The sequence below is a fragment of the Salvelinus alpinus genome, chromosome 30, assembly GCF_045679555.1.
Source record: "Salvelinus alpinus chromosome 30, SLU_Salpinus.1, whole genome shotgun sequence".
Classification (NCBI taxonomy): Eukaryota; Metazoa; Chordata; class Actinopteri; order Salmoniformes; family Salmonidae; genus Salvelinus; species Salvelinus alpinus.
Window position 1 is genome coordinate 31,047,134 of NC_092115.1, and position 14,419 is coordinate 31,061,552.

General features: G+C 42.4%; 1 protein-coding gene across 1 annotated transcript in view; it reads right to left on the bottom strand.

The window, feature by feature from the left end:
* The window catches only part of LOC139559871 (adenylate cyclase type 1-like), a 67,591-nt gene extending 60,542 nt beyond the window's left edge, over window positions 1-7,049 (bottom strand). Inside the window, exon 1 of the mRNA XM_071376297.1 lies at window positions 6,092-7,049. Within this exon, the coding sequence (XP_071232398.1) occupies window positions 6,092-6,700 (609 nt within the window). The 5' untranslated portion in view covers window positions 6,701-7,049. The remainder of the gene's footprint in view (window positions 1-6,091) is intronic.
* Window positions 7,050-14,419: the final 7,370 nt, after the last annotated feature.

Sequence of the window (14,419 nt, forward strand, 5' to 3'; positions counted from 1 at the left end):
GGGTACCATTTATGTCTCTGTGTGAAGTTTGAAGGACGTTGAAGGTAGTTTCACTACCGTTAGCAGAACGACTGGCAGGCCGGACCCATTCAATCTGGCCCAGGGGATGTTTGAATAAAAAATTTAATGTTAATAGGAAATTATTATTTTGGGTTAAAAAAACACTCCAGGCCACTCTTAAACATCTACGACAAGATAGAAAGTATGGAGAAATGGGCTCCCGAGTGGCGCAGTGGTCTAAGGCACTGCATCGCACTGCATCGCACTACAGACCCTGGTTTGATCCCGGGCTGTATCACAACCGGCTGTGATCAGGAGTCACATAGGGCGGCGCACAATTGGCCCAGCATGGTTCTGGTTAGGGTTTGGCCGGTGTAGGCAGTCATTGTAAATAAGAATTTCTTCTTAACTGACTTGCCTAGTTAAATAAAGGTTAAACATAAAATAAATGATAATGGACCTATATGTTTTCAAATTACTGCCATTTTCTAATAAGCTTGTTTTCCCCTTTGTTGGTAAACAACGTAATTGAAAACAAACACTGTATAGCCTCAAAACATGGTTAAAAGTATAATTGTATCTCATGGATGGTCAGTCCTTGCATCCATAGCTCTGTCTATGAATTTTACAGTGGTTTCATTTTCCAGTCCCATTCCTCAGCTCTTTACAAAATCAGTGGCCGGGTGCTCCGCTTTGGTATTCTTTGAACTGCTGATTGCCCCTTTAATGCATAAAGTGCCAAGTGAAGCTGAGGGATCAGAAACCACCTGGCCTAAACACATTACACATTGACGGACTGATGCATAGTATAGATAGAGGAAGAGAAAAGAGATGCACTTTCACAACCATTCATTTGAAGCCAAAAATTAAGTATTTGCTTTGTCTTGTCAATACACATTTGGAAGCAATCAATCTGTGTGTGTGTGTGTGTGTGTGTGTGTGTGTGTGTGTGTGTGTGTGTGTGTGTGTGTGTGTGTGTGTGTGTGTGTGTGTGTGTGTGTGTGTGTGTGTGTGTGTGTTTGAGAAAAAGCACAGAGGGGCTATGCTTCCAGCTGAGTGTAGGTCAGGTAGGAGAGAACAACAGATAGACAGAGCCTGATGTGTAAACTGAGTGTTTTCCATGTGGCTGAGCATGACTGGGCCTGGAGATGTGACCTTTAACACCCGAACACAGACACATGTGTGTATGTCAGCCTGCCTTCCTCACCAGGAGTAATTTTGATCTATAGACCCTGATTGGTGATTCACCGCTGGTGTTTATAAGGTCTGCTGTAATACAGTTGAAGTTGGAAGTTTACATACACTTAGGTTGGAGTCATTAAAACTTGTTTTTCAAACACTCCACACATTTCTTGTTAACAAACTATAGTTTTGGCAAGTCGGTTAGGACATCTACTTTGTGCATGTGTAACAGTATAACTTTAGACCGTCCCCTCGCCCCGACACGGGCGCGAACCAGGGACCCTCTGCACACATCAACAACAGTCACCCACGAAGCGTCGTTACCCATCGCTCCACAAAAGCCGCGGCCCTTGCAGAGCAAGGGGCAACACTACTAATAGGTTTCAGAGCAAGTGACGTAACTGATTGAAACGCTACTAGCGCGTACCCGCTAACTAGCTAGCCATTTCACATCCGTTACACTCACCCCCCCTTTCAACCTCCTCCTTTTCCGCAGCAACCAGTGATCCGGGTCAACAGCATCAATGTAATCGTATAACTTTAAACCGTCCCCTCGCCCCGACCCGGGCGCGAACCAGGGACCCTCTGCACACATCAACAACAGTCACCCACGCAGCGTCGTTACCCATCGCTCCACAAAGGCCACGGCCCTTGCAGAGCAAGGGGCAACACTACTAATAGGTTTCAGAGCAAGTGACGTAACTGATTGAAACGCCACTAGCGCGTACCCGCTAACTAGCTAGCCATTTCACATCCGTTACACATGACACAAGTAATTTTTCCAACAATTGTTTACAGGCAGATTATTTCACTGTATCACAATTCCAGTGGGTCAGAGGTTTATATACACTACGTTGACTATGCCTAGGGTGCATTACGGCCACACAAAGGGGATGCCACCGTGAAATTCTAGGCATTATCAAGTGCTTGTCAAATTGTGAATGAGTAACTGATGTAGTGGGTACTGCCTGCGCAAAAAACAAAGCAGAGCTCGTGCCTTTCAAGCTACTTTTTTCAAATCATCATTAGTCTCATCATGCAGCCTTAGAATGTTTTAAAAATAAAAACTTATAGCCCAACGTTTGTATCACAACTAAAGTTATATTAATAACTCTAAATTAAGCATATAGGAGTACCTGTTTCTTTGTTAACCGCTCAACACAGAATAGCCACATGTGCGCACTCCCTCAAATCGTTTGGAGAAAATATCCTTTCTATTTTATTCAGCTATGTTCAATTGTTTTCTTCATACATTAAAATAATGCGACGCAATTCTAAGCAAATCTTGTCTGCTAAATGAACTAGTGTAGCCCACAGCCATATGGCATAGCCAGATCAGGACAAGTCAGAGTATGCTATTCTGTTCATCTGAAATAGACTACATTTTCTTCATATCATGCTTTTTTAGACCTGTCGAACATGAATAAGGGATATATTGTGAAGGTGTAGGCTATACTACATGGATTTATTAGACTTCTTAAAATGTAGATGTTCCAAAGGTCAGTATCAGTGGCGTGTAGGCTTTGTGTGGAAGCCAGGAGATGCTAAATGTGTTTATTTTAATTAACGGTCAATTACCGTGAGACCGACAGTTATTTGCTTGAAAATCACCAGCTGAAGAAATTTTGTGACCGCCACAGCCCTACTCACAACCGCAAATCACGTGTAACCATGCCAGCCCAATACCTCCACATCCGGCTTCTACCTGCAGGATCATCTGAGGATGGGGAGCGGAGTGCTAAGGAATATTGCTGTCTGTAATAATGCCCCTTTGTGGGGGAAAATGATTTCTGATTGGCTGGGCCTGGCTCCCCAGTGAGTGGACCTGGCTCCCAAGTGGGTGGGTGTATGCCCTCCCAGGCCTACCCATGGCTGTGCCCCTGCCCAGTCATGTGAAATACATAGATTAGGGCCTAATGAATTAATTTTCAATTGACTGTTTCCTTCTATGAACTGTAAATCAGAAAAATCTTTGAAATTGTTGCATGTTGCGTTTATATTTTATACACTATAGATCAATGATAGACTAGTAAGAACAAGCAGCTCATTTAGACAACACAATACAGGCAACAGCATCCAATAAGTTAATTAGTTATACTGTACTGTACTGTAGGGTGTGTGATTGTATTTGATGAGGACAAGCTTATATTGTCAACATGAATAGCAAATGGCATAAACTGGGATCTGACCTGATCTCCAAGGCACAAGAAATCAGTTGTCTCATGAGACTGCAATGCAGACGACGAGACTCAAATATCATGATCAAACATGATTGGTGTATTGGTGGACTCTTATAACAGAATTTAGCAATGCTGTAGTGGATAATGAGGAGAGGGAAAATAATAATTGTATGTCCTTCTCTCTCTGACTGAGGTTTGGTTATTATTGGTTTGTTTACACCACACATAGCCTCACTGTGACCCTGAAGGGAAGGGGGCCTATAGGCTTGTTTGGTGGTTTTTGGTTGGTCGAAACACAGGTCCCTTACGGTCATACCACTGAGCTAATCTCCAGGCTTAATGGATTAGCTTTCCCTCCCTAGGCTGTACTCTGCTACTGCTAGCGCTGTCCTTCACACACCGTCCTCCTGACACACGTATAGGCTACACGAGCAAGATATTATATGCCACTTGCTAAAGGAAGAAAGCAAACTAGAGCTGATATGATTGAGGGCTAAACCTCTCCATGACAGAGAGAGAGAGCGAGCGAGAGCAAGACCAAGAGAGAGAGAGAACTTGTTGAGACTGTGAAGATATTTTTGGTATTAAGTTCTCTGGGTTTGCTTGACCTTTTATTAACTGTCTGGTTGTCTAGTATCTGGTTGGGGTCATCAACCACGGCCTACTTTGGTTCTGCATCAAGTACTTTCAGCCTAAATGGACCAGATATTCCCTATGAAACAGAGGCACACTGTATGGTATCCTGTCTGAGTACTGTCTCTCTGGTCTCTCTGTGTGGTCCTGTTTGTTTTGTTCCACTCTGTTGGCAGTATAGGATGATATGAGGTTGGGTCATATTATTAGATATACAGAGCATTCGGAAAGTATTCAGACCCTTTTCTTTTTCCCACATTTTGTTACGTTACAGCCTTATTCTAAAATGGATGAAATAATTGTTATCCCTCATCAATCTACACACAATACCCCATAATGACAAAGCGAAAAAAGGTTTTTAGAAATGTTTGCAAACTTATTAAAAATTAAAAACAGATACCTTAGAGATTTATAAATCATATAATTTTCAATTTTTTGCATACAATATACTGTAGCTTAGTATTTTAATTATTTATTTTATAGGCCTACAGTCATTACTGCTCATCTTTATCAAGGGTGTCAATCATTTAGGCACACACATCACGGACCCAAGTCAAATCAGTCACGTAGGCTATTTTGAAGTCAATGGTGTGAGACAGATACAGCTCTATTGCCTATTTGTATGTCCCCCCCTACCTCAGTAACATGATACTATTAGCCTAGATCTGAAGCAATGTCAACACGGAAATCCTGCTTATACTTTGACTGACCAGACATGGGCCCGGTTTCCCAAAAGCATCTTAAGGCTAAGTTCATCGATAGAACCATCCTTCGTAGGAGAATCGTTAAATATCCGAGCAGTTCCCCAAAGCCATCGTTATTAACGTTGCTCTTGAAAACACTCGTGATCTAACGCCTGCCTCAGACCACTCGCGTCGTTTTTTGCCCTCCTGCGTCACTTTATACACAGAAAGGTCGCTGCTAAACATAGAATCACATGGTTCGTCCGTCTCTCTGTGACCGCCGATAACTTCAGAACAAAGTTGACTACAAATACAAAGTTGCCAATGTCTTTGTAATTGATACAAACAAGCAAAGTATAAAAATACACTTCAAATGAAAACCGAGATGACTGCATTAAAACATAGCCTAAAGGCCCTAAACAGTAGGCTATAGGTCTATTTCAATCATAATGAAATACATTTCAAGTTCAATCAATTAACTTATATGTTGATACTTGTAGGTTACTGTCTGTAATTAGTCTCAATATATTATATGATGTGTAGCCTAAAATCGGTGATTTATTGCTGGGCACAGATGTCAATTCGACGTCGGTTCAACGTAATTTCATTGAAACGTTGATTCAACCATTGTGTGCCGAGTGGGAATAAGCCGCCTCAATATCTGCAGCCGTAGATGGTAACATGAGCTGATCCGTCGTCGGTATTGTGAAATAATGTTAATGATGAGGGAAGATTTGATTGGAGAAAGCTAATATGAGAGCAGCTCTCCCTTTCTTTTGATTTTATCAGTAGGATATTGACACATGCTCCAACAACGCACTTTGCGACCATTCTCTCTGCGTCTGGGAAAAGCATGTTACATGTTCGGCCATTGTAGGAAAGATGAATCGTTAAAACACTCGTAAACCTAAATTCCAGGCCCTGCTCTCCTGTCTGTAGTTGTGATCACAATCAGCCACACGTCATTGAAGTCCGTGTTTAGATTGAACTACTGAGCACCTCGCCGCACGTTATCGCACACGGCGTTGCACTTTATACTATATCATACATCCAGCACGCGCTCGTTATAAAAAAAGTGCATGCCTTGATTTCACTGAGGTTTCTATTCTACATAAATCTAGGGCATTACAGATATAAAACCGAAACATATTTCATTTTAGAATGTTCTCTTTGTATGTCTTTCAAAAGCAAAGCAGACGGACAAGCAGTGCTCAGACATTGTATGAATCGCGCGCCAGTCGGTGACCCCCGCCGGTCGCTGTCCACTTGATGGTGCTGAACTTCATATTGACAGGCTCATAGCTTCCTCTCGCCTTTCCCTTATCTGGTCTAGATTAAAGCCCCATTATCCATGCTTCGAATAGCCTAGCCTGGTGGTTAACTATGTATAGCCTACATGCACCCACTACTTACCGTTCTCCATAATTTCTGCGTCTCAACTGTCACGGAGGTGGCTGTCACAATTATATGAGAGATGGCAATCATTATTCCAAACATTACTGCTAACAGAGTCCGCACCGGCAGGAGCGAGTAGGCAACGAATGTAACCAGCATGAGCTGCCACATGCCCTGCTCCGGGTTGGTCGGGGGCTCCAGCCCCACCGCGCCGAGGGAGAAGGGACAGCAGAGGAACGAGAAGGTGAAGCCGAAGAGCAAGGTCAGGTTGACGATCTGCTGGAGCTGGGTCACCTGAAGGTACTTGACATTGGTGACAATGAAGAGGGACACGAAGACGATACAGTGTACCGGATGGGACCCCTTGGAGATGGTCAGATTGGGGCCGGACAGCAACTCCACCACCGCCAGCGTCGATGCCATGACGATGAGCACTGCCAGGGCTTTGAGAGTGGACGTCTGCTCCAGCTTTAGGTTGTAGTTCTGGAACAGAGACTCCAGCTCCTTGCAGTCGAACTCATCCTCGCATGCGATGGTAGTCAGAGGGACGCCTGGTGGACAATGGCTTTTCTTCCGCCGGGTTTTGACTTTCTGAAACGGAATTTCCTCCATGTCAGGGCCATTCATAAACTAGACACTGGACCACACAGCGCGCCACAGACCGACGCCGGGAAACAATCAAGCACGCAGCAGTCTAGAGAGGAGAGCGTCCCGGATCACTAAGGCTGGAGGACTGGCCTCCCACTGTAATCTCCTGACGCGCGACATGCACTATCCACAGGTTGAAATCCGTTGTTCGTCGAGATCAGTCACCAAGGAAACGTGCAAGCATGTTCTCCCCTAGAGCAAGACTCCAAAAAGTATTTTTCGTTTCACTTGGGCAAGGACAACATCATGGAAACAGAGTCCCGCACACGACGGTCGAGTTCTGAATCGAACAGCTTTTCGCAAGGCTCAGATTGGATCACGCATGCGCATTATGAGGTAGAGATAAGACACGTCTCAGTAACTCAACAGACAACAAGACAAAACCGACTTGAGAGGTATGGAGGACCAAACCTGCCAAAATTAGAAATACATAAATGCACATATAAAAGGATAAATAAATGAATAAATAAATCCACACATAATTAAATAGAGCAAGTTAACAGAAAAATAGTGACTGAAATGTATTAATTTTCTCTACATATCTACATGTATTTAATTATGTATCTATGTATTATCTAAACATTCTAACCTTAATTCATTTATATATATATATATATATATATACAGTGGGGAGAACAAGTATTTGATACACTGCCGATTTTGCAGGTTTTCCTACTTACAAAGCATGTAGAGGTCTGTAATTTTTTATCATAGGTACACTTCAACTGTTAGAGACGGAATCTAAAACAAAAATCCAGAAAATCACATTGTATGATTTTTAAGTAATTCATTTGCATTTTATTAGACTTCAGAATTTAATTGGGGGCATACTGTGCATATGTATATATATATATTTTTTATTTTTTATTTCTTATAATACATATATTTCTTTTACCTTTATTTAACTAAGCAAGTCATTTAATTAAGAACAAATTGTTATTTACAATGACGGCCTACACCGGCCAAACCCGGACGACGCTGGGCCAATTGTGTGCCGCCCTATGGAACTCCCAATCACGGCCGGTTGTGCTATAGCCTGGATTCAAACCAAGGTGTTTGTAGTGACGCCTCTAGTACTGAGACGCAGTGCCTTAGACCGCTGCACCACTCGGGAGCCCTTTGTTTGCATTGTACAGTCTGCCTATGGATCTTGGGTCCATGAAATGCGCTGCAATAGCGCAGTGGAGCAGTGCTCCCTCACTATTTTTTTAAATTTGAAAATACACGGAGCTGTAAAAATATTTCTGTAAAAAAAAAAAATCCACGAAAATGATAGATTGACAAACTAAATAAATATGTAGGCTATGGCTGCCTATAGGTAGGTAAATAGAGATTTCTTCCATTTCCTCTCTCTCTGGCGGTGGCGTGAATGATGAATAACTATTGGCATGTGTGCTGAGGCCCGTCTGTCAGAGGCTTGACCACTTTGAGCTGGCCAAATCTGACATAACATTCACAGACAGAAAACTCTACCAGAGGTTGCTAAAACAGCTGTCCTCATAACAGTTTGTTAAGGAATTGGGGCTCATGTAGGCCTAAATCACACTTGAACTCGCCCTAGTGTCTGATTGCTTAGTTACAGAAACGCAGACAAACCGATCCACTTCATGAACCTTATCACATCAACGAGATCTAGGAACCAAATTCTCAGCGTTTCTGCCTTGATGTTCATAAAACTCCACAGGACCCCTCTGTTGTCTACGTCTAATAGTCGTACCCATCACTTATTAATACAAATAGAAGAGCATCACTCCTCACAATGGTGCTCATTTAGTAAAGTTAGATCAAAGCTAAATCAATGTCTTGCAAGATCACATAATGATTCATTCGAATTTTACATAAAATAACTAAATATAATAGTATAAAGGCTACTATAGCATAGCAGTCCTATAATACATTGTCACACCAAAAACACCTCAGTTATTTCTTATTTGAAGCTCAATAGTCCCATTTATTTTCTCATGCGGCCAAAATGTAACAGTGCATGCAACTAGGCAGGATATATGCTTTGATAGAAGCAAAATAGGCCTACAAGAAAGACTTATAGTTTGTTATCACCATCTGCTCTAATTCGCTCACGAAACAGTCATTCAAGAAGATCGAAAAAATGCAGAGTCCCATGGAACTGATTGAGATCAAATGATTTGCAAGTAGTTTGCACATTTCACCTGTAAAACGGCAAGAATTATCCCTCACGAATGACAGTGATAATGGCCCATTTTGAAATAAGGTATGCCTAACTTCGTGTTTGAGAGTATTAAAAAAAGAAAAACAATTTCTGACAATATGTGTGGGCATACAGTAGGAAGACGTTGCAATTGGAGGATGCATTTTATTCATGGGCCAATTCTAAACTCAGCAAAAAAATAAACGTCCCTTTTTCAGGACCCTGTCTTTCAAAGATAATTCGTAAAAATCTAAATAACTTCACAGATCTTCGTGCTTGTTCAATGAACCATAAACAATTAATGAACATGCACCTGTGAAACGGTCGTTAAGACACTAACATCTTACAGACGGTAGGCAATTAAGGTCACAGTTATGAAAACTTAGGACATCAAGGAGGCCTTTCTACTGACTCTGAAAAACACCAAGAGAAAGATGCCCAGGGTCCCTGCTCATCTGCGTGAACGTGCCTTAGGCATGCTGAAAGGAGGCATGAGGACTGCAAATGTGGCCAGGGCAATAAATTGCAATGTCCGTACTGTGAGATACCTAAGACAGTGCTACAGTGAGACAAGATGGACAGCTGATCGCCCTCGTAGTGGCAGACCACGTGTAACAACACCTGCACAGGAGCAGTACATCCGAACAGTACACCTGCGGGACAGGTACAGGATGGCAACAACAACTGCCCGAGTAACACCAGGAACGCACAATCCCTCCATCAGTGCTCAGACTGTCCGCAATAGGCTGAGAGAGGCTGGACTGAGGGCTTGTAGGCCTGTTGTAAGGCAGGTCCTCACCAGACATCACCGGCAACAACGTCGCCTATGGGCACAAACCCACCATCGCTGGACCAGACAGTAATGGCAAAAAGTGCTCTTCACTGACGAGTCGCGGTTTTGTCGCACCAGGGGTGATGGTCGGATTCACGTTTATCGTCGAAGGAATGAGCGTTACACCGAGGCCTGTACTCTGGAGCGGGATCGATTTGGAGGGGGAGGGTCCGTCGTGGTCTGGGGCGGTGTCACAGCATCATTGGACTGAGCTTGTTGTCATTGCAGGCAATCTCAATGCTGTGCATTACAGGGAAGACATCCTCCTCCCTCATGTGGTATCCTTCCCGCAGGCTCATGCTGACATGACCCTCCAGCATGACAATGCCACCAGCCATACTGCTCGTTCTGTGCATGATTTCCTGCAAGACAGGAATGTCAGTGTTCTGCCATTGCCAGCGAAGAGCCCGGATCTCAATCCCATTGAGCACGTCTGGGACCTGTTGCATCGGAGAGTGAGGGGTGAGGGCTAGGGCCATTTCCCCCCAGAAATGTCCGGGAACTTGCAGTGTCTTGGTGGAAGAGTGGGGTAACATCTCACAGCAAGAACAGGCAAATCTGGTGCAGTCCATGAGGAGGAGATGCACTGCAGTACTTAATGCAGCTGGTGGCCACACCAGATACTGACTGTTACTTTTGATTTTGACCCCCGCCCCTCCCCCTTTGTTCAGGGACACATTATTCAATTTTTGTTAGTCACATGTCTGTGGAACTTGTTCAGTTTATGTCTCAGTTGTTGAGTCTTGTTATGTTCATACAAATATTTACACGTTAAGTTTGCTGAAAGTAAACACAGTTGACAGTGAGAGGACAATTCTTTTTTTGCTGAGTTTGTATGTTAATTTCCAAACATCAATGACACTAACAAAAGGGTTGAATTGTTCAACATGTGCAGTAAAGGTTAACATGGCTTTGGTGATGAAAGGTACATAATGTATTTGGTATCATGCCACTGCATGCTGTGACATGGGCCTGGATGGTGACACATCTTCAGGGGCGGCAGGTAGCCTAGTGGTTAGAGTATTGGGCCAGTAACCAAAAAGGTTGCTAGATCTAATCCCAGAGCTGACAAGGTAAAAAGCTGTCGTTCTGCCCCTGAACAAAGCAGTTAACCCACTGTTCATTGTAAATAAGAATTTATTCTTAACTGACTTGACTAGTTAAATAAAGGTAAAAAATTGCCTGATAGAATACTGTGGCCTTCAGAGGTACCAAAAGCAAGGGCCTTACCTGACGGTACAGGAACACTTTCTGTCTCACAGCCATTCTGTCAACATGTATTGTATGTAACCACACAAACATATACAAACTGATTAGGATGCAATCACCGACTTATATTCATTTTGTCTACTTTCAATCTTATCTGGGATATACAGTTGAAGTCGGAAGTTTACATACACCTTAGCCAAATACTGTACATTTAAACTCAGTTTTTCACAATTCCTGACATGTAATCCTAGTAAAAAATCCCTGTTTTAGGTCAGTTAGGATCTCCACTTTATTTTGAGAATGTGAAAAGTTAGAATAATAGTAGAGAGAATGATTTATTTCAGCATTTATTTCTTTCATCACATTAGCAGTGGATCAGAAGTTTACATACACTCAATTAGTTGTTGGTAGCATTGCCTTTAAATTGTTTAACTTGGGTCAAACGTTTCGGGTAGCCTTCCACACGCTTCTCACAACAAGTTGGGTGAATTTTGGCCCATTCCTCCTGACAGAGCTGGTGTAACGGAGTCAGGTTTGTAGGCCTCCTTGCTCGCACACGCTTTTTCAGTTCTGCCCACAAATTTTCTATAGGATTGAGGTCAGGGCTTTGTGATGGCCACTCCAATACCTTGACTTTGTTGTCCTTAAGCCACTTTGCCACAACTTTGGAAGTATGCTTGGGGTCATTGTCCATTTGGAAGACCCATTTGCGACCAAGCTTTAACTTCCTGACTGATGTCTTGAGATGTTGCTTCAATATATCAACATCATTTTACCGTAGTCTGGCATTTTTATGGCGGTTTTGGAGCAGTGGCTTCTTCCTTGCTGAGCGGCCTTTCAGGTTATGTCGATATAGAACTCGTTTTACTGTGGATATAGATAGTTTTGTACCCATTTCCTCCAGCATCTTCACATGGTCCTTTGCTGTTGTTCTGGGATTGATTTGCACTTTTGCACAAAAGTACGTTCATCTCTAGGAGACAGAACACGTCTCCTTCCTGAGTGATATGACGGCTGCGTGGTCCCATGGTGTTTATACTTGCGTACTATTGTTTGTACAGATGAACGTGGTACCTTCAGGCGTTTGGAAATTGCTCCCAAGGATGAACCAGACTTGTGGAGGTCTACAATTTTTTTGTCTAAGGTCTTGTCTGATTTCTTTTGATTTTCCCATGATTCAAGCAAAGAGGCACTGAGTTTGAAGGTAGGCCTTGAAATACATCCACAGGTACACCTCCAATTGACTCCAATTATGTCAATTAGCCTATCAGAAGCTTCTAAAGCCAAGACATAATTTTCTGGAATTTTCCAAGCTTTTTAAAGGCACAGTCAACTTAGTGTATGTAAACTTCTGACCCACTGGAATTGTGATAGAGTGAATTATAGGTGAAATAATCTGTCTGTAAACAATTGTTGGAAAAATTACTTGTGTCATGCACAAACTAGATGTCCTAACTGACTTGTCAATACTATAGTTTGTTAACAAGAAATTGTGAAGTGGTTGAAAAACGAGTTTTAATGACTCCAACCTAAGTGTATGTAAACTTCCGACTTCACCTGTATATGTTTAAGTTGACACCTCTGTGATGTATCTGGTTTACATGAATATAAAAGTGTTCACCTTGGACATAATACATATTTTAGACCTGATGAATAATGAGCTCTAAGGGATGTCTTTGTGTTTAAGTTACCACAGAAGTTAGTAAAAGTTAGTGTGAAGACCAATGTGACATACATGCCATGAAAAAGTTATTGTTTTGTAATCTAATAATAAAATAAAAAAGTTGTTTATACAACATTTTATTGCATTTGATAATTCCCAAAATGTAGCCTTTGAAAGCCTTGATAGTTGCATCCTTCTTCAGGGAACTGTCTGCAGATAGCTGACAACAGGGTGGCAGGTTTGATGGGCTGCTCTAAAGTTCTGTAGCCTAGCAGACTCACCTGGGGATAGAGTGATGGACATGTTCGTTTTGCTAAAAGTCCGGGAGACTTTTACAGGGAGGAGAGCGCATGAGTTTTGGAGCGAATACAATAAATCCAATCCAACCAGTGACCCTTGATAATATACCATGTTGTCACACAGGCAGACTGCCATAGAGAAGGAGGCTTACATAGACCATCAAGTATACTATTATGCGTGTAGCTTACATCTCTGTGCTCTGGAGTGATCGCAGGTAGTCGGTCAGATGGCTCTGGAATACCATTTGGTCTCTGTAGCACCTGGAGAGAGACGGAGAGAGGTAGTGAGTGTGCTAGAAAGAGAGCCCTGACCTCCTACTGGCCCAGGGCCTAGTATCATGCAATATAAAGGAAAACAAACATTTTATGACTTACTGACATGGAGTGGTCCATGTTCTTGCTGGTAGCAAGCCTCAACCTGGATGCAGAGAAATGTCCTGACTTGTAGTATGGTTGCATATCTATCTCCACCAGGCTCTAAGAGATCAGATGATAAACTTGCAGAGATTAACAAAAGAAAATGGTACATGTTTTTCAGTAGAGGCTCCTCAGAGGAGGAAGGGGAGGTCCATCGTCCTCAGTGAATTTCATAAAAATTAAAAGTGAAAAATTAAAAGTGATCCTTTTTAGATAAAACTATACTAAATATATTAACGTCACCAAATAATTGATTAAAACACACTGTTTCGCAAAGAAGGTCTACAGTAGCCTCAACGGCACTCTGTAGGGTAGCACCAGGGTGTAGCTGGAGGACAGCTAGTTTCAGTCCTCCTCAGGGTACATTGATTTCAATACAAAACCTAGGAGGCTCATGGTTCTCACCCCCTTCCATAGACTTACACAGTAATTATGACAACTTCGGGAGGACGTCCTCCAACCTATCAGAGTAGTTGGTGAGTAGTTGACTCAAAGAGAGAGAAAGGCAATAGCTTAACAGTGTTGAACAAATACATTTCTTAAAAAATTAAGAAGAAGGAATGGAGAGAGAGAGCTAGCTATATTTTGTTGTATTTGTTCCCCACTTAGCTAGTGAATGCAGCTAGTTAGTTTAGCCTATTGAAACACACGGCTCAACAGAGAGCGATGCTATGTTAGCTAGCTGGCTATGGATATCCAACACTGAAACTCTTCCAAGTCAAGGTAAGCTTTTGGTTTTATTAATTTATTTCCACCCTGGCCCACCAGTGTAATTCCTGCTGACTGTACACTGTACTGCATGATTGTAGTGGGTTTACTAACGCATTAGTTCTACTAGCAATGTTGACGTTAATATGGTGACAACGATGTAGGCTGTGTGTAGCGGTTAGCGGTTATGATAGAAAGGTTTGGCTTGGAAAGTTTTTTTGCTAGTTCACATACAGCTGATGTGTTGTCACTAAAGTCCACAAGCAATTCCGCTGATTCTGCTGATTCGGTTGAAAAACGTTTCTTAAATGGAAGCAAATAGAACGAAATGGGGATAAACATAAATGAATTTGTCCAATAGAAACTCTCGTTTGCAACTGTTGGACTAATGATTACACCATAG